The sequence below is a fragment of the Rosa rugosa genome, chromosome 5, assembly GCF_958449725.1.
Source record: "Rosa rugosa chromosome 5, drRosRugo1.1, whole genome shotgun sequence".
In the NCBI taxonomy this organism is placed as follows: domain Eukaryota; kingdom Viridiplantae; phylum Streptophyta; class Magnoliopsida; order Rosales; family Rosaceae; genus Rosa; species Rosa rugosa.
This window is the reverse complement of record NC_084824.1, coordinates 11,189,502-11,210,534: the sequence shown is the minus strand read 5'-3', so window position 1 is coordinate 11,210,534 and position 21,033 is coordinate 11,189,502. Positions and strand designations below refer to the sequence as shown.

The 21,033-nt window shown below is 36.7% G+C and overlaps 1 protein-coding gene across 1 annotated transcript; it reads left to right on the top strand.

The window, feature by feature from the left end:
* The first annotated feature begins 17,729 nt into the window (after positions 1-17,729).
* On the top strand, positions 17,730-19,731 carry LOC133709695 (probable WRKY transcription factor 75). Its single transcript, XM_062135514.1, has 2 exons — positions 17,730-18,209; positions 19,400-19,731. The coding sequence occupies exons 1-2, from the start codon at positions 17,809-17,811 to the stop codon at positions 19,575-19,577; spliced, it is 579 nt and encodes a 192-aa protein (XP_061991498.1). The 5' UTR covers positions 17,730-17,808; the 3' UTR covers positions 19,578-19,731.
* Positions 19,732-21,033: the final 1,302 nt, after the last annotated feature.

Below are 21,033 nucleotides of genomic sequence, written 5' to 3'. Positions count from 1 at the left end.
GCTGAGCATAATCAGTTAATCCATGGAGTTTCTATTGCTAGAGGTGCACCTTCGGTGTCACATCTTTTCTTCGCGGATGATAGTCTTCTATTTTGTGATGCTACTGAGGCTGATTGTTTGGCATTAAGAAATATCTTTTCCAGTTATGAGGAAGCTTCGGGACAAAAGATTAATAGGGATAAATCGGCGGTTTGTTTTAGCCCGAAGACGTCTCCGGTCCTCAAAGAGAGTTTGTAGTGTAGTTCTGGATATGCATGTGGTACCTTGTCATGAGCGTTATTTGGGTCTCCCAACCATGACTGGAAAAGATAAAAAGAAGTTATTTCAGTCCTTACCGGATAGAGTATGGAAGCGTGTACGTATATGGATGGGAAGGAAAGTTATTGTCAAAGGCAGGGAAGGAGCGAGGTATTGATTAAAGCGGTGGCTCAAGCAATCCCTAACTATACAATGAGTGTTTTTCAATTACCGATTGGGACTTGTGATGATATTAATAAGTGCCTTGCGAGGTTTTGGTGGGGAAAGAAAGGTGGAAAGGGTATTCATTGGCGGAGTTGGGATCACCTATGTTTCAGTAAGAAAGACAGGGGCTTGGGCTTCAGGGAACTATCTTCATTTAACCAACCTTTGCTTGGGAAACAAGGGTGGAGATTGTTGATGTTTCCTGACTCCCTAGTAGCTCGTATGCTCAAAGCAAAATATTTTCCGGGTTGCGGGTTTATGGACGCTGAACTTGGGACGAGTCTGATACGCCCAAAATAGACGCTCAACTTAACCCTGCAATGATGTAGTCGTCAGTAGTAAAGAATAAGCAAGGATCGTTCGATGCCAGAGATTGAGGGTAACTATATTAATCACACAAAAGAAAACAAAACTAATACTAAAGAAAATGTCACACAACAAAAAGAAAAGAGAGAAAGATGGAGGGACAGATAGGGGATAGAAGAGGGCACTGCAATCCTAAAAACGAAACTGATTTGGGGTTTTTGGGTTTTTAACGAAAATAAACAGAAAACAAAGAAAAGAACACGATTTTGAATTTAGGGTTTTGAAAGATAATGATGAAGATGTTAGGAACTCGGAAATCCACCACCAAAATATGCTTGAGACAAATTTATCATCCTAGTTTCAATTACTAAGTCGTGAAAAAGGTTTCAATCAAGAACAAACCATGAAGCATGCGTAAGTTCTTATTACTTCCCTAGATTACTTAAGCAAGATGAACGCACCATTACTAAGCCTTTAGAATAAACAATCAAAGTATAGAACGCTATCCTATCAACAATCTATTCTAAGCATTAATCACATGTGGAAGTTTGATCGAAGCAAGTATGCAAAACTAGTGTGGAACGCCTACCTAGCATGCAATCCTTTTTATTTGGTTTCACCTATTGTCCTATAGGTTTTACTACCATTGAAACAAGCATTATTAACCGTTTAGGAGATTAAAATACCTATTTCTAGCCCCACTCACATGATCATAATATTTTATGTGCGCATTCATAAAACATAAACATGCAAGAGTCATCTGTAAACCAAAACCAAATAAACAATTTCACAACAAAGCAATCACAAAACTAGGAGTCAAAATATTGTCAAAAACATATCTTAGGGGCTTCAAACCTAGCCCCTAACAAAAGTAGATTAGCCACACATTGTCTTAAAATTCACAACTAAAAATATATGAGTTTGAATTACAAGAAAGTAAAAACCGTAAAGGGAAGAAGATGAGAGCCACGAATTCACTTTTAGGCAGCCTTGGACGCAAGAACTCCCCTCAAGATGGTACACGGCAAGGCTTGATGAAGATGGATGATGGTGTGCACGGTTTTTCTTCTTGAAGACTTGGGAATTTCAAGATTTTGTGTGCTAGGGTTTAGGAGCAGAAGATGGCGCTGTAGGGTGGTTGTTTGCAACGTGTTCTGCTGCTCTATATATATGTGGAGCACCCCCAAGTTTCCTTTTCCAATTCTGCTTCGAAAGCCTCCCCTAGTTGCTTGAGGATTACTCTAATTAGTGCACAATTATATGATTTTCAAGCCTTAGTAATCTTCCCAAAATCCTGTGGAATCATTCTATGACTCTCCTTCATATTTGCAGCAGCAATAACCTTCCAAAAATGCCCAAGAAATCCGTCCATAGAAGATTTCTACCAACCTGGCCTGTTTTGACTAGGATTCAATTTCTGACTCTGAAGCTTCCTTCTTGGACAAGGAACGACTTCGCCTTGACAGGTTTCTGGATGGTTCTTGACTCCCATGTGTTCTATGACATCATATCTTCTAGAGTGATCAACAACTTTCTGGAAAAACTCCAATTAAATCGCCGGAAAATATCTCCCAAAAAGCTTCGTGAAAAGCTGACAGTTTCTGCCTTATCGGGAAGCCTGCTTTGACTTTGATTTCCTGCTGCCTCGTTGACGATTCTGACCAGTTCTTTAGCTCTAGTTGAAGTATAACATCATGTCTTCAAGGATCGCTGGCCCTTTATTCATAGATGCAGTTGGAAGAATGCAAGAATCTCTCCTCAAAATCGTTCCCAGAAAGCTGATTCTGAAACTGCAGTTTCCTGCTTTGCAGCAACTGTTTTGAACACTGATTTCTGTGGACTTCCCTTGTATTTTCCGGCCAAAAGGGTGATTCAACTTGGTCCTTTGCATCAGTACTTCATGATCCATGGCTTCGTTGCTCTCTTTAAGCTCTTATTTCTCTTGAACTGCTTCACGAACTACCTAAAAAGAAAATAGAGTTAAAACTGACTTTTTAAAGGAAATAGCTAAGAAAAGTGTAAATGATTGCACTTTATATTTATCGCATTTTATGCTCCTATCAGAGTCCCTCGTATTTATGGAGGTCTTTTTTGTGGGGAAGGGAGCTACTCCGTAAGACCCCGTTTGGTTGGCCGGAATGTCGAAACAGGAAAAGGATTTATTTTCCTTTCCAAACTGATATGGAATGGAATAGGTTTTGGAATTTCCATGTGGGTATTTGGAACATATTGGAAATTAAATTCTGGAATTAATTTTTCCATTCCTATCGTAGTGTTTGGTAAGTCATAAGAATGAAATAGAAAATTGTAATTTCTAATAACACCCTTTTACTAATTTAAAGTACAAATATAACATCAAAACAAAAAAACCACAGAAATTGCTTACGTCTATCATATTGTATATAGGGACTTGACCCAATTGTAGATGATTCATGTTATATAAACATAATAGTGTTTCTAATCTTGTAATCAAATGAACGTCAAACTCAAATGATAAAGAACAAAAAAAATAGGTACAATTATTCCAGATGAACAGATAAAATAGAGAGAAGATCAACCTTTGAACTCACTTTTCACCAGACACAACAACCAATAAGAACTCATATTCACTGAAACAAGTATTCTATCATTCGTAATCCAATAACAATCCCACAAAATTGATCGAAACATACATAAAACAATAGATAATCATAAATGAAAAACTTGTATCTTGTTTGCTCAGATCTGAAGAAGAAGATAATCATATTCTTGATGTATCATCTTTTTCCTTCAGGAGCAGAAGAAAGGAATTCGAAGAGAATATATTAAAAAATAAAAAATAACAAAAATAATTCTGTAGAAGATTACCTTTGTTAGTAGAAGACTTCGACAAATTGCTTAAAGAAGACGACGGCAGTTGTAGGAAGAAGAAGGGTTATGCGATATCTTATATGTTGATCCAATAGTGGGAACTATGATCCCGAAAAGAATAATGGCGGGGGGATTTAATTTTTTTAGAGGGGCAATTTATGTAATTTTGCCTTTGACAGGGAGAAATGGAATTAGAATACCACCCCTAACTAGGTAATTCAATTCAGGCTTTATGAGGGAGTCAATTTCCAGTCAAATCTCATTTTTTATTTCCTTTCCAATCTCTATTTACAACCAAACAACACATCTAAATGGAAAATGAAATTAATTCCCATTCCATACCATGATTTCCTGCCATCCAAACGGGGCCTAAAGGTGTTAGATGGAGGATTGGGAATGGCCAGAAGGTACGAGCGTTTGTTGATCCTTGGGTTCCAAGGCTACCTAGTTTTCGACCTATCTTGCGTCCTGGGGCACCTATGTTCTTGCGTGTCTCAGACCTGCTTACAGATAATGGTGGATGGGATGTTGATTCTCTTGATCAATGGTTTATGGCTGATGAGCGGGAGGCTATTTGTAGTATTCCTATTGGTAATTCACGCAGACCTGATCAGTTGCTCTGGAATTTTTGCAAGAATGGGAGGTACATTGTAAAGAGTGGGTAGTGGTTGGCATGTCAAGAAATTAGAGATGAGGCAGTTAAGACTATTCAAGCTCCTAGAAACTTATGGAAACATCTATGGAAGCTGAAGTTGCCATCCAAAATTCTCCACTTTCTGTGGAGGTGTGCAAGGGGTTTTATTCCTTGCTTAGAAGTGTTATATTGGAAACGGATCACTCCTTCGGCTATCTACTTCAGGTGCCAACTGAGTCGGGAGTCGCCTGTACACGCAACATGGGGTTGTACGAGTTGTGTTGCTGTGTTCGAAAGGGCGAGTTTTTACTCAAAGTTGTCATCTGGTCAGTTCCCTTCTTTTATTCAGTTTTTTCATCATGCCCTTACTTGTTTGAGTGAGGAGGAGGTTCAACTCTTGGCAGTACTCTTGTGGTTGAATTGGTATGAAAGGAATAACTGTTATCATAAGGGATCTGAAGTGCCGACTGAGATTATATTTGAGAATGGAGTGGAATTTTTGAAGCGGGTCAAGGAAGCCTCAGGTCGTGGTGGTGGGGTGGAGCAGGTTGATGGGGTCAATTTGAATGTGGGGTTGTGTAGAAAGTGGACTCCTCCTGTTCGTGGTTTCTTGAAGGTCAATTGTGATGGTGTAGTGGTTAGTAGGGGAAAGATTCTTTGGTAGTGGGGTGGTTATTAGGAATGAGGTTGGGGTGTTGATTGCAGCTGCAGGGGAGAATTACCAGCACTAATGTACTCCATTGGTGACTAAATTACTGGCAATTAAATTGAGATTGGAGGTTGTTGTGGAAAGAAGGTTACGGGATGTAGTGGTCGAATCGGATTGTCTCGAGGTAATCCAATTGATTAATTCAATGGAAAGATGTTTAGCTGCGGAAGGTGGAATTATTGAGGACATTCAACGACTTATGGCCTTGCTTAATGTCACTGCTATCAATCATGTTCGAAGGGAAGGAAATAAGGCTGCCCATGCAGTAGCAAGCTTTGTAGCCAGGAATCGGGGGCGTTTTGTTTAGTTAGAGGATGGGCCTCATTGGCTCATGTCAATTATTGACAGTGATAAGCCTTTAGCCGGTAGTTTTAATAGGGATTTGAGTACTTCTACTTCATCTAGGGAGGTTGCTGGGAGTACAATTAATCAAACCCAGGATTGTATTTCTTTCATTTAAGAAGATAAAAAAAAAAAAAAGGAATAAAGTCTTTCATTCTCAAATAAATAAATAAAGGACTAAATACTGTTTAGTCCTTGAGCTTTTGACCATAAAACACTTCAGTCTCTGACCTTCTAATTTCACACGTTTAGTCCCTGTACTTCAAAATTTCAGACCAATAGGTCCTTGCTGTCTAAAAGTCGCGGTAAAATGTCTATTATGTCCTCAATTCTTTTTTTTTTTAATTAATTAATTATTATTATTTTTTGGAAAAGGAATTTTTTTTCCCTTTTTTTCTTTCTGTTTATTTTTTTATGTTTTTTTTTCCTTTCTTTCTTTCTGTTTGAAAAAAATATATATAAAATAAAGAAAAAATAAAGAAATAAAAAAAAGAGAAAGGAATAAATTTATTTTAAAAAAAAAGAACTGAGGGCATAATAGACATTTCGCCGCGACTTTTAGACGGCAATGACCTATTGGTCTGAAATTTTAAAGTACAGGGACTAAACGTGTGAAATTAGAAGGTCAGGGACTGAAGTGTTTTATGGTCAAAAGCTCAATGACTAAACAGTATTTAGTCCATAAATAAATTTATACTAAATTGTAAAATACGTGTTTTAATTTTGTTTTGTTTTTTTTTTTTTTACATGGAGGATTAAAAGTCTGAAAAACTAATTAAGTACAAGTCTTTATCTTCTTAGGGTCTTCTATTGAAACAATCAGGCGGTTCCTCAACAAAGTGTCGTCCCAAATTGAATGTAATCCCAAACTGTGCGAAACCACATGCAAACATGTTACATTCTCGGTAAATATGCATTAGCGTACAATTACTAAAAAGCTTTGTAAACTGTAATGAGGTCATGGAGGGGATGGATATCATGTCACTCCCCTTTAACCAGATTAACCACAAGAGATTAATCAAACTCAACCATACTATAGTAGTATTTCGTCCTAAAGCCATTTTCAAACCAATTCAAAATAACCACGGTTCAGCCATAAATATTTCTCCTACATCAAGATTGGCAGAAAAACCACAGACCCAATCTCCAACACTATTTCAAATCCCCCCAATTGCTATATGGAAATATTTGAATACAATCTTGACCCATCGATATTTAACTTTAGAACATCACAAGGAGGAGGAGACCATTTTAAGAGAAAATGATCTCGTAAAGAATGAGTATTGGAGAATTTATTAGCTTTAAGCCAATCTTTAGAAAAACGTTGAATTACTAACCTTGGATTGAAGGGAGATCTAAAGCGAGGATAAAAAAAAATTGCACTACATCGCCATTATTATATAAACCAACAGATGTATTAAGTATTTGAATAGGTCTATATGTAACATATCTTCTAAACCATTCTTGGGCTCTAATTTTGTTATAGTTAATTTACCTTTTGATTTGTAATTCTTTTTCACTTACTACTTTCTTTATTGATCGGGAAAATTCTACAATGTGTTAACGTATGACATGCATACAATTGCCTTAAAAGTGGTAAAATGAGTCCTCAAAATAGTAATATTAGTCCTCAAAATAGTAACATGAGTCCTCAAAATAGTAATATTAGTCCTTAAAGTGGTAAATTTTCTTAGTTTACCATATGAGTCTTGAAAATAGTAATATTAGTCCTCAAAGTGATAACATGAGTCCTTAGAGGGGTAAAAATAGTTGATGTATGAGAAATGTTAACATACCATAGCTTTACCCGATTGATCGATCATCTAACCACCTTTTTCAATATATACGTCATTAGCTAGTCTAGTTGGGTTCTTCTCCCCCATATGTGCTCCCTGTGGTTGTATATTTTATATATAGAGGAGTGAAATTCACACTTCTCATTTTATAATCCACACTCATTCTTTTATTTTTTTAGTTGAAATTATTATAAAATGAGTAAATGACAATATTTTTATTACCAGAGATAAATTAAACTTCAGTTATTAGAAATGAAACACTGAGTGAGAAAACAGTTAGTGTGAATTCCACTATCATACAAAGTGAGTTCAAGCTTGCAAGTTCTATATAGGAGTATAATGTTGGAACTAAGCATTACAATGTCGGTGTTTGTCAAGGAATCAATATGCCAGGGCAATTTCACCACAACACAATGACCACTGTAGCACAGTATGCAGCCTAAAGAAATCTAAAGTTACGATACAATGTTTCTAAATTTTTACATCTATTTGATCTAGTGGAATACATATTATATTTATAAGTGGGAGGTTCAAAATACATCCAAACAAACTTATTCAAACTTTAAATGATACTCTATCGCCGTGTGATTATAAGTTAATGAACAAATAATTAAGACCCATGCAATTATTAGAAAATAAAAATAAAAATAGCATTTCATGTTTAGGGTTGTGTACATCACCATTTCGTCGGATATCACAAGTTTCTTTTCTATAAGTGAGAAGTCTTGAATTTAACTTCAAAACGAGTGATCGAGTTGTTGCAATTAAACTAATCAACTCGTAGCTGCTTAATTGATTGCCAACACGTTTAAATTGATAGAATGATTGACCGGAATAGTCATCGACCTACGTTTATTCAGATTTCGATCGGAAGCTTCTCCAGTTAATGACGAATTATAATGTAATGAAAACAGCAACAATTATTCCCTCAAACTAAAAATGAGTGGAAACTAATCTTACGGATGGAGAGAGGATGAATCAAAAGGGCCACCATATTTTCAACTCTTGACTGCCAATTATTCGGTCAGGTTTGGATAATTCTCTAACCTTCTAAAACATCTTCCAGCGACTTTTCGTTGTGATGAAGTAATCGTGCAAATTAAGAGCATGTGTAACACCAGCAGCAGGCATCAGCCAATCCCTATATATATTTTGATAATGGTCGATCACCACCAGCAGAAGAAAGGTTTATAATTCAAATATAAATTAACAAATTCTCACTATACATGCATGCATACAGAATATCCTAGGGTTATTCAACTATATTATTATTATTATGGGCGCGCGCTCCTGGATAACAGTATAAGTTAAGATACAAGTAAGAATTAATTAATCGTGAAGTAGCAGCAGAGCTTATGCACAGTAGAAGTTTGGTGGCCGGCTCAAGTTCAGCGGAGGCCCTGGTGCCCGGGCACCACCTCAAACGGTGACCCAAGTCACCAAAATTCCACTGTTGTTCCTTCCACCGGGGCTGGGGCAAGAGAGCAGTGGATGACCCAAGTCAAGAGCTCGGGCAGCATGGTGACTGAGTTGATGACCCAGGCCTCCACCGTGGTGACTGAGGATAGACGCGCCTGGCAATGGAGGTGAGCCGCAGTTTCTTGTCGTGTAGCGGATAGGAGGCTCGCGCGTGGAAGCCCAGAAGCTGTCGGCTAGTGGCAAGTGGAGATGTGACGTGGCAATTAGCAGTTGGGTGCTTTGCAATTTAACTGCAATGGTCCACAGATCTGGACCGTTGGTTCTAATTATATGAGGGATCCTATGATATATAATTAAGGAGATATTTACATCATTTGCTACGGTGATTTAAAAAAAATATATATATATTAACGGTTACATTTACAACGGTAACAAAAAAAATATAACCAAAATTTTCTATAAATACCTCACCTCCTATTTTACTTCTCACACCAAAAAAATCATCTTTCTTCCTCAAAATTTTTTTGTTCCTTCTCCTCATAGCTTTGATATTCCAAAATTTTTTGATTCCAATATGAGCGTACGAGGCAATACATTTATTTACATTGATTCCAATAAAATTTTCTTTGGTTGCATTTTCAAATTGTTTATCAATACTATTTATTTACATCATACATTTCTCATTTTCTAAAAAAAAATTAATAAAATATTCGATGAACAGTAACTGACTGGTGACCCTGACCCAACGGGTGGAAGCAAAGATCCAGTGGCAGTGAATAGTTTCCTGCCCTGGTGACCTAACGGGTGAACTTGCTCTAACTGATAAGCTAAGCAGCCAGCCCCTTGCATAGTAGAAAGAAGGTCATCGATCAATTTGGATGACCTAAGCATCCGACAGCGTTGTTTTGACTTTTAAGAAGTTTGAATTCTTCTTTTTTTTGAATTCTTCGATGGCTTGAAAAATGGAGACAGATGCTTGCGTAGGCCATGACGTATGCTCTTTGCCGATGCAATTACTCAATTAGAACGTGTGCATGTTATAATTTTGTTGACTAGCTACATGATCAAATGCGCGTGTGTGTGTGTGTATATTATGTTTTGTAACTTTCATTCCATGAATGTGACACTAGTGGAGATTATATACAATTCTGGATCATTACGTGAGAATAGTACAAACTACTAGCTAGCTAGTCCAATTCCAGAAGCCCGATCGATCAGTTAACTATAATTGTAACTACACGTAAAGAAAAGCTTGGCAATGGTTTTGAGTGCTAGCTAGCTAGCTAGATATATTGATTGATCATGTCGCTGATATTTCTGCATGCATTCACCCCATCTTAAATTCCAACAATAGAAAAATCCTTTAGAAGAACGCGACTATACTTCTCTGGGACTTCCTTGCATGATCTTAAGTTTTCCCGGCACAGCTTAACGAAATCTTTTTTATAGGAAAAAGAAGACCATGTACCCTAGATATAAACATAAAACCAAATTTAATTAGTAATGGACCAAAAAGTATATATAAAAATAATTACGTATAATATTGGGAGAGTTGTCTTCAAAGCACAAAAAGAAATTTGGTCATATAATATGTTTTGTTTTGTTTTGTTTACTTTCCTAAATTTTTTGTTAAAACTACTATGATCGTATCAATTTTACTTTCCTAAACTTTATGACTTTCACTGATAATGTAAAATGTCAAGTATGAAATCTTGACGCGAGTGCCAAGGTTAAACATATTTACCCTTACTTTCCACCTAACTCAACAAAATATACTTTTATGCTTTCTAGAATGTAAAACCAACCCATTCATATTGGTGCACGACTTACGATTGATAAGTAATCTTAGTTGGTGTGTCACATTGACATGTCGATAATTAATGTCGTCTCACCGTGAATTAGATATGACTTAATTTGATTATAATAAAAAAAATATAACAGGACATGTGGTGAAATTGAAACATTTGAAAGTATGTTCGGTGTAGTTTCAAGAGGTTGTAGGAAACAAAACGAACTTGTTAATATGAAACTATAATATTATACATACACTAGCAAGATTGCCCACGCATTGCTGCGGGGTTCATTATTATGAATGAAATGAAAAAAAAGTGTTGCTTGAGGTGGAGAAGATGTTTGTATATTGTCAATATTGTTTAGGCCAGTTTCTTTTGACGGTCACTGAACTTGATATCACCAGTGTAAGGCTTGGAATACAAATTTAAAAATTAGTCTTTTATTATAGAGCATTTTTCAGTCCCCTAGAACAATTGTAATTAGGAAGTGTTTTATTTTACTTGATATGTTCCAGATATAGAATAAAAGATCAACCATATGTAGGACTGTAAAGTAGAGCTGGTTCACAGATCGAGTGGATGGATACAATCAACTTCCCCATAATCACTCTGTACAAAGTTCTCAAAAGCACCAGCAACTTCAAAAGATCTAGAGACAATAGGAAGCATCTTATCTTTACCTAAATATTGAGCTAATATCATGCATATATATGAATAGCATGAAGAAATGAGTAGTATGTCTTAATTTGATAGGAGCAGAATTGTGTTTGTTTTGCATTTAACTGAAAAGCAGTATAGCTCAACACCGTACATGTAATTCTTTAAATTAATTTATACTGTGTTTCTGAAACTGAGTGTCATGGAATGAAATTATGCAGTATATACTATATAGCAACACTTTTTTCTCCCGAATTGAAACAGAAACATAAGAAGAACTTGCCCGAGAGAGAGAGAGTTCTTGCACTTGTGCTTCTCTCACCCGAATTGAAACAACCTCTCTTCGATTCCGGTCTATTCTGATTCTTCTTTTCCTTTTTTACTCTCGTTTTGCTTTTTTTTCATCTTGATACGAGTCACTGAACGACAACGATCCCAATCGAAGACTGAGAAAACCAAGGACAAAAATGACTTTTCCACCAGCTTGTTATTCGATCTAGTCGGACAGTAAGGGTAAAATAGACTTTTCTACCTCTTATGAACAGTGTAACAGTGAACTCAGCTTTAATATATAGTATAGTATAATATGTCTATGTATACCGTATAACATGTGTGTGTGTGTTAATTAGGATAAACAATACATTAAGTCATTAACCAAAGCAGTGCACATGTTCTCAAATTAAAACTCGCGTGCTAACGATTTGTCGCCCATGCATCCTTCAATTTGATTGAGAAACTATCATAATTCATAAAGTATAGCAGTGCAAAGAAAAAATGCATGAGAACGTTTGAGTCTTATTTTGTCCTTAATTTGAATGCATCGATCAACATCTAGTACAACTGTGGAAAGGTTACTTATCTAGAATTTTGGAAATCGTCAATTCAACGGAGACTACTCGATTTATTGATTTATACACATATGCAAGAGAGAACAATACACAAAGGGAGACTATAATGCCAGTTAATATTTATTCTCCAAGCTTGCAACATAAATTCCAACGTCTGTTTCGTGTGAATTCTTTTAATCCTTTATTAATCACTTCAGGTTGAAAATAGCCCCTTTTCCATTTAGTAGAGCACGTAGTTTTCTTTGAACTAATTTCCTCGGAACTTACTTATGAAGATAGTTACGGTTAGGACAATTTTTAGGTTCACTCTTTAGGTGAATGAGCATATTCACCTTTATTGCCAATTAACATACTTCTACTTAATAAATTTATCATCAAACTGTTCATATCTTAAATAAGCATTTAGAGATTATCTCTGTAAAAAATCAACCAAAACATAATTCATTTAATTATCTAATTGAATCAAACAAATGGATAGTTCTAACAATACTTACTACTATTATGATGAACCGTCTATGTCTTTCATAGAAATGAATGACTAAAAGGTCTTCAATTTGATTGATTTTTTACAGAGCTAATCTTTGTATGATGTTATGCAACATGAATGGTTGGATTATAAAATTATAAAGTTAAAATGCATTAATCGCAATAGAGATAAATATGGTCATTCACCCCAAAAGTGAACCTAAGAATTGTCCTTAAGATTGTAAGTATGGTTATTTCCCCATCTAATTTTGTTGTGGGAGGAGGGGGAGAAGCTAGGAGTACTAGTGCCTAACCCTAAACCTAACCTAAGCAAAAACACACACTTAGCCCTAGTTGGTGGCTCCCTTCCTACCTACACGTCAACGTATACCATTATATTCATAGTAATTAATTAGTGTCAAAGTTCCATATCAATCAGTTAGAAATAATGGATTGGATGTGTGCTCAATCGTTATATGCACCAAATTCTAGATAGGTATATTGATCGGGTTCGTTCATTTAAGTTAGATGCAAAATGTTTAAGTACTGGTGTGGGCGTGTAGCAGACCTAATAATCTCTGCCTAGCATGCTAGTTAGGTATATCGTCGACATGTATATGTGGACAGGTTTACAGTTTACTAGTGGGATGTACATACCGGCTAATTAGACTCAGTGATCCCAACATTAAGAGAGAATATCACAAATGGTCACTCAACTTTTACATGTTCGACACTTTGGTTACTCACTTTTTAAATATATCACTTTGGTCACTCAACTTTAACTCTGTTATTCACTTTAGTCACTCCGTTAATTTTTTTTATTAAAAAAAAATTATTTGCCACAATATGAAGGATATTTGCATCTGATCAATTATAAAAAATTGAGAAGTACGAATTGGAATGATTAGAAGAAGAGATTAAAGTGAGACAAAATGTCAATTTGGTGACTAAAGTGATTGACAAAATAATAGTTGAGTGATCAAATTGATATATTTGAAAATTGAGTAACTAAAGTGTCGAATGAGTCATAGTTGAATGATCATTTGTGAAATTCTCCCCAACATTAATAGCGCCTCATATACACGACCAAATATTATTATTCTAGCGGGAAAGACATGAGAATTTGATTACTTTTTTATTTAGTTATTATTTTTCTTTTGTGTGACAGAAAATTTATTCCAATCAATAAGAAATCAATCATACATGTATGGGGGACAAGAATGAAAACCCCCCTCCCAAAAAATAAAATAAAATCAACGCTTACAAACACTATAAAAAGTATAAGTTTTTTTTTTTTTGAGAATAATAGTCAACCATTTTATTAATAATAATCATAAGAAAATTTACAACTTATAGATGTCGAACCGACATCAAAATAGAAAATAATAAGAGAAATACTAGATGCAACAAAGCATCGGAAATAAAACCTAGCAAGGATACGAAGGGATGCAATTAAGCATTTGGTGAGGCACCGGACAGAATCCGGGCTATGTAAAACGGTACCAATAGTATGGTCGACCATACTTCCACGCAAAGATATACGCCGAACAAAGGGTAACCTTCTATCAAGGTAACCGGCGGTAGTGTGACCGATCTTGCCTACTCCACGCAAAGAAGTGCGCTGAATAGAGAGCAATCTTCTACCTAAGTAACCAAAGAAGCAATTCGAACATATAGAAAAAGTTAGGGCTCAGAAAAAGTCTTCCGGATCCCAAATGCGAACCCTAACACCTTCGGGGTCATACACCATTTGCAAAACCCTAATTAGGTGGGCCCAACCCAATACCCTACGTGAGCAGTCCAACAAAGCAAGGGCCTAAGCCCACCTTTTGGCACCCAACAGTACCCTTTGCACCCAAACCATCTCTGATCTCGGGTTTGATCGCCGCTCCACCGCCCTTCGTCGGAGAAGGAACCTCTCGGCCCTATCAACCAGACAACAACCGCCGCCACCCATGCCACTGGCCGCAGTACAGATGCCACCCAAGACCCGATCGCTGCACCTCTCCCATCGCCTCTTCAGCGCCCCAGAAGGATGGAACGAACACCGGCTCCTAAGCCTGACACCCACCACGATCACCGCCATTGGACGCCGATCAGCCATAAAAAGAATCTGACCCGACCCGGAGGATGACCGTCTCTCCAGGCACAAACGCCCTGGATCCCAGATTTTCCAGTCACCAACAGTCCCCAATCCAAATGGACGACGAACCGAAGGCGACCTCAAGGCCCAGATCAAACCAATCTGAGGAAGAATGAACGAAGTCGCTTCAAATCGGATCGAGGACCTCAACTTCTTGGAGAATAACAGATAAAAGGGAGAGACGGCCTGGACCGTACTCGATGGCTGCGACACCGGGGGAAGTGCCGGAAATTTGCTCCATCGGAGATGGAGGAAGTTGCAGAAACGCATGTCCAAGGACGACGTTCTCTCAAACCCTAGCAGAGGGTTTTCTAAATATATAAACAGAAGTATATATAAGTTAAAAGAAGTTTAAATTCCAACCACTTCTTTTGCGGGTTACAAAAAATAACAATTCCTTTAATTTGAACTTGATCATAAATTACATTATAACATAATATTTACTATTCATTACAGTTTGTCACTTGAATATCATTTTTACAAACTCAAAATAGTTTAAACATCCATTTATCATCAATCCAAAGTAATTGGATGTACAAGTATTTCAATAAAAAATCTATATAACTACAACCAATAATCATCTTCGGCTAAGCAATTTTAAACTTACTCGATTCTTTGCAATTCATATAACCTTTTCAGAAATATATTTTAAAGAACCGATAGTTGTAACTTATAATGAGGGGAAATTCTATAATACATACCCATATGTCATACACACATTTACAAATGACATTTACAAATGTGACAACAAATTTGTTGTCAGAGTAGTAACATGAGTCATATTTTGTGTAATCTTAGCTTTATTAATGGTAATTACACCACCTACGAACTTATTACAAGTTTTTTAACAAATTTGCTGTCAATGTTGTAATTTTGGTTTAATTATATGTAAATAGTGTAAGTGAATATGATAACTTTGTTCTCAATGTTGTAATTTTGATTCATATCAATTGTAATTTTTGTTTAAATAAATGTAAAATGAGTGTATGATAAACATCACAGTACCATAACCTGTCCCTTATAATTAGTATCTGAGATGAACTATACATATTTGAGTATAACAAGATTTTATATTTGATTGATTAAATGGTACCAATAGAGCTAGTTGTTACTTGTCCTGGTCTAGCTTATAGATTGGATATCCATCTATACTAATTTGCGGGTGAAAATTGAAAAGGTGATATCGATGGCTAATTAAGTAGCTCAAACCCATCTAGCATTCTAGCTAGCTTGAAAAATTTTTAGGTAGGGGTTTCCCCACCACGTGGATAAAGGGCAAGCCAATTAGATATCAGAAAATTGTTTTCCTTGTTCCGAAACTGCCCCTACTTTTTAAAAGTGTAATGCCCAAAAGACCCCCTCTGTTGGGGGTTAATTGGTCTATCCTATATCCACGTGGTGCGGCTGCCCCACGCAAGTCTCTCTCATCTAGTCATCTAGGTCGAGAAAGTTGCTATAACCGACATGGACATGAATTTTTTTTTTTTTTTTTTTTGAGAAGTGGACATGAAATTAAGGTGCAAGAGGGTCTGGGACTACTGAGCAGTCAGTCGGAAACTCAGACCCGCAAAACAGTTGAAAGGTCAAAATATTGGATCCGCTCATATATTACTTTCATGGACCAGCAGATCGAGCCTGTGCAGATAATAAATAACCAAACCTTAAAAACAGACATCTAGTCCGGCCGCCATGATCATTAGCTCGCTATTACTGCTTTCCTTGAGACCTTCCTTTCGTTCCTTTCGGAGTCTCTATTCAAACCCACGTGCCCATTTAAGATTCCTCTCTCTCTCTCTCTCACGCACACACGAACAAGGGAAATAGGTGATCGAAATTAGAACCCAGTAAAACCATGTACATATCTGTGATTGAAAGTCCGGTCTTATATAATCGTCAACAGTCAATTGATCAATCTGATGAAAAATGAATATTTGTACGAATATGTTTTCTCTGCTGCTAATGAGCTGTTCTTTCATTCATTCATTGTCATCGATCGTCATGTATTTAGTGTCTGCCGCATTTAGTCAACCAGTGTGGACAAAGACTAGTTGTTGTTTCACACTTTTCCACATCCATTGAATATATAACCGGATGACGTACTACTGTTACTTCAAAATACAGAGAATTCAGAGATATGGAAATAAGAGTTAACTTGAACCAATAACATTAGTATACTGGTCATTAGTTTCAACTCCCGATTTACCCTAACATACTTCTCGGAAGATCATGATGATCGATATCGATCACGCGACATCAGATTGATATATAATAATCTATCTTATATATCTATCTTCCAATTACAATTGAAATTGCGCCAAACTTAATTGAATAATACTCAGAATCATCTAACGCGTGAACGTAAGCAATTATCTCCAATTGAATTTATGATGAGTAATAAAATAGCTTAAAATTATTATGCAAAAACACGTACATAAGCATAGGAAATACTTAATTAAGGTTGAGTATGCAAGGAATACGAATAGGGCACTAGCGCATGTTACGCGAGAATATATTCATTATCACAAGAAAAAATTCTTATTCTCACCTAAATGACCTAATAGAGAAGAAAATTTTCTAAATCCGTAAATGACCGTAGGATCATCTTCAATGTATTGATTGAATTAATACACACACACACGTAATTCTTCCATGCCATAAGTTTATCATGCTACTCATTGAGAACATTAACCCTAGAGAATAATCTGAGAGCACATGTTCTGACTGGAGAAACTGCGCTGCCGCTACCAGACAGACATATATATAGGACTACTTTATATACAGAGTCCCAAATCCCAACCTCGTGGGGCTGGCTGCATTGCCTGCATATATTATTATACCATGCCAAAAACCTTTGGATATAGTCCACATACATTATACACGTGAGCAAGCTCTACAAATATCAGTCTCCTTCCTCAACTTAAAGAAACTTATATGCTTCCAATATTCAAAGAAAAGTATACCCGCAAGAAATCTTAGGTTAACTTTGGTCAAGATCAACCCAGTGACTATATTAAACTATTCGTAATCACCTTACATAATTTCCAAGTTAATCATGAAGCATCCAAGCTCATAAGACTAATTGATCGATAATCAATTATCTTTGTGGAATGACCATTATAATTTATCCTTTACTAATATCAATCACTCTCCGTTTACGTGCCGTTTACGACACCAACCATGGGACAAAAAAGAGCTACAGGCTATTAGGCGCCACCCAGCCGCCTCTCACTGCCTTTATTTAATTAATTGATTCTAATATAGATTAGATTAGCCCACAAATAACTTTAGCTTTATATATAAACCACACACTACCATCTTGAATCAATCTTCCCAACTTTTCTTATAGCTATTGGACTCCTCTCTCTTTCTCTACCTCTCTGTTTTATGATGGAAACCTACCCAACATTTTACTCTTCTTCATCAACGACACCACCTGCTGCTGCTTCCTCTATGTCATTGAACATGGTGAACAGTCATCCTCATCATGCTTATAGTAACGATCAGTACCAAGCTAGCAACAATAAGTCAAATGGGTTCTTGGGGCTGATGTCAGAGATGGAGGTTTCGAACAGTATCAACAGCATGAGTAGTATTTCCCAGAGCATGAAAAGCTTTGGGGAGGGTGAAAGTAATACAGCAGTAAGGGCAGGGATGAAGAAGGGAGAGAAGAAGATCAGGAAGCCGAGATATGCGTTTCAGACCAGGAGCCAAGTCGATATACTTGACGATGGATACAGGTGGAGAAAGTATGGCCAAAAAGCAGTCAAGAACAACAAATTCCCAAGGTCAGTTCATCATCATATATATATTAACTCTCTCTCTCTCTCTCTCTCATGGAAGAAGAGGGGAGGTTCGAACTAATTGGGACTTCTACATCAATTTACTCTATATATTAACTTAATCTACAGGAAGATAACATGTTGATCAAATTCGATTACATCTCTTTATCTGATTAATTACACGGTGACTAAAATTAATACATGGATTTCAACTAAATCACCAAGTACTGTGGTCATCCAAATCAGTTTAATCATGCCACATGCTACGGATTAGTCCTTAATAATTCTATACCCATTATTTTTTATCTCTGTACGTATAGAAACTACCTTACTCATTAGAGATCAAGTAATGAATAATGATTACACAAACTCTAGTATTCGATCGATTACGATGATCATGCATGATGTCGTAGCTATAATTGGTATCCAATGCGTAGCTCCAGGGATTCGATTGCAATCGATGTATGAAAACCTCATGTACGTTACTTCTTCTACATACTAAGTGGCCAGTTTCGGAGACATAATCAAAATGAAGAAATGTATAAGAAATTAACATACAAAGCCTAGCTATATTGGGGGAAAGTGGGAAACTATATAGGTACAACATTAATTCACAGTTAAAAGCAAGCTAGCAGTTTGTGTATTTATATCTCATATTATCATATGTGGCTTTAATTGCTAGATCGATTTGCATACTTCTGCAGTTCTGCAGTAAGAAATGAAGATAGTTAGTGCTTATTTGGAACACAACAGTGTGGCACACACACACACACACACACACACATATATATATAGAGCTAGCCATTCTCATGCACATGGATTAGCAAATGGAGCTTGTCCCCGGAGTCAAGCATGGCTAGCTTGCCTGCTGCCTTCTTGGCGTGCTGCATTCTGATGACTGCTGCTAATAATAATTAGTCAATGTATAATCTTCTTAATTAATTGAGATGTTAAGATAATAAGAGGGCAACAAACAGATCGATCTATCCTTACATATATATTATATTATATATATAGTATAGGAAATTAATTAGTAGATTACTGAATTTTTAACCCCTCCTTCTAGAAGTCCCAGCTTTATATATAATGCATGCGCCAGTAATATTCAAACACGCATATAAGTTAATTAATCTGTATGCATTGAGATAACTGGTTAATTACTAGTTTCTAACATGTTTATTGTTTAATGGCTGTAGAAGCTACTATCGGTGCACGCATCAGGGCTGCAATGTGAAAAAGCAGGTTCAGAGACTAACCAAGGATGAAGGAGTTGTGGTGACTACATATGAAGGCATGCACTCTCATCCCATTGAGAAGTCTACCGATAACTTTGAGCATATTTTGACCCAGATGCAAATCTACACTTCTTTCTGATTCATATATAATAGCAGTACTATGCAGTGACAATTACATGCCTGCTGTGCTTTGTAAATGACTGTGTAATAGCTAGCGAGCTAGTTTTGAACCAAAAATAAAATGTACGTCCCTTACAGATTCTATTTATTAATCAGTTGTATTGGTTTCTTGAGTTAAACTCTCTCTCTCTCTCTCTCTCTCTCTATTTAGCAGATAAGTAATAATGGATATGGCTGCTTTTGCTACAGTACTTATAATAAGGTTTTCATGTAGGTCTAGATCAACTGAAACGATCTATTTCAAAGCAGAGATCTAATTTTGGGCATGTCTCTGATCGGTTCTCAATTCAAATTAACCCCACACTTCTCTCCGTTGATTTTAGGCCGGTTTGTACAAACTCTCGCATTGACACGAGATTTTACAGGTCGATCCACACAAGCATAAACTAATACCTATGCAACCTATGCAAGCATTCGAATGTGAAAGAGGGTTAAAAATGGGTAATTAGCCAGGTTAATTAGCTAGGGTTAAAACTTGGTAATTAGCTAGTTCAATAAAAATACAAGGGTTTTTGACCATTTACCCTAATTCTAGGGACTTTTTTTTCCCCTTACACCACCAACTTATTTTTTTTTCCCACTTACCCATAAAGACTCTAATAAGGTATTCCCTAATACACAATTAAGTTTTTTTTTTAGACTATTTTGCCCTCACCTCTTTGTTACATAGAGAGAAAGAGAGAGAAGCCATAAGAGACTTCATCGGAAACCTGTCACAGGAATCCGGTCGTCAGCCGCCGGAATCTGGTCATCGGCCGCCACCCACCAGACTTCTCTGAAAACCTCGTCGGAGGTCGTTAGAGATCTCATAGGTCGTCAGAAAGGTTTATTGCCCCCCAATAGACCTTTATTGGGGGCAATAAAAGTTTATGAAACCTCACCGGAAGTCCTCAAAGAGGTAGTCGGAGATCTCATATGAGGCCGTAGAGGTTTATTGCCCCCTCCCTCCCCCCCCCCCCCCAAATAAACCTTTATTACCCCCTAATAGACCTTTATTACTCCCTAGTAGACATTTCGGTAGCCGGAATGAGAACTAATCTATCTAAAATTAGACAAACAAAACTTTGATTAAGGAAAAAGACAAGGAGATTACATTAATTCAAAACATTTATTGCCCCCCAATAGACCTTTAACAGACTTCTATTGCCCTCTAGTAGACCTTTATTGCTCTCAATAAAACTATTTTTTCCTTTTTTCTTTCCTTTTGCCCCCATTTTACCAAAAAAAATAAAAAATTGATTTGGGCACCCACCTCTTCATTTTTCTTCGCCGATTGCTGTTTTGGGGCAAAAACAAAGAAAGACCCGGGACCGGAGAAAGACCCTGAGTTGTTGTTTTGGGGCAAAAATGGCGTCATTGGCAGAGGAAGAGTGTCGAACTCAGAGAGAGAGAGCACCGTCAAACGCCGTCTTCTG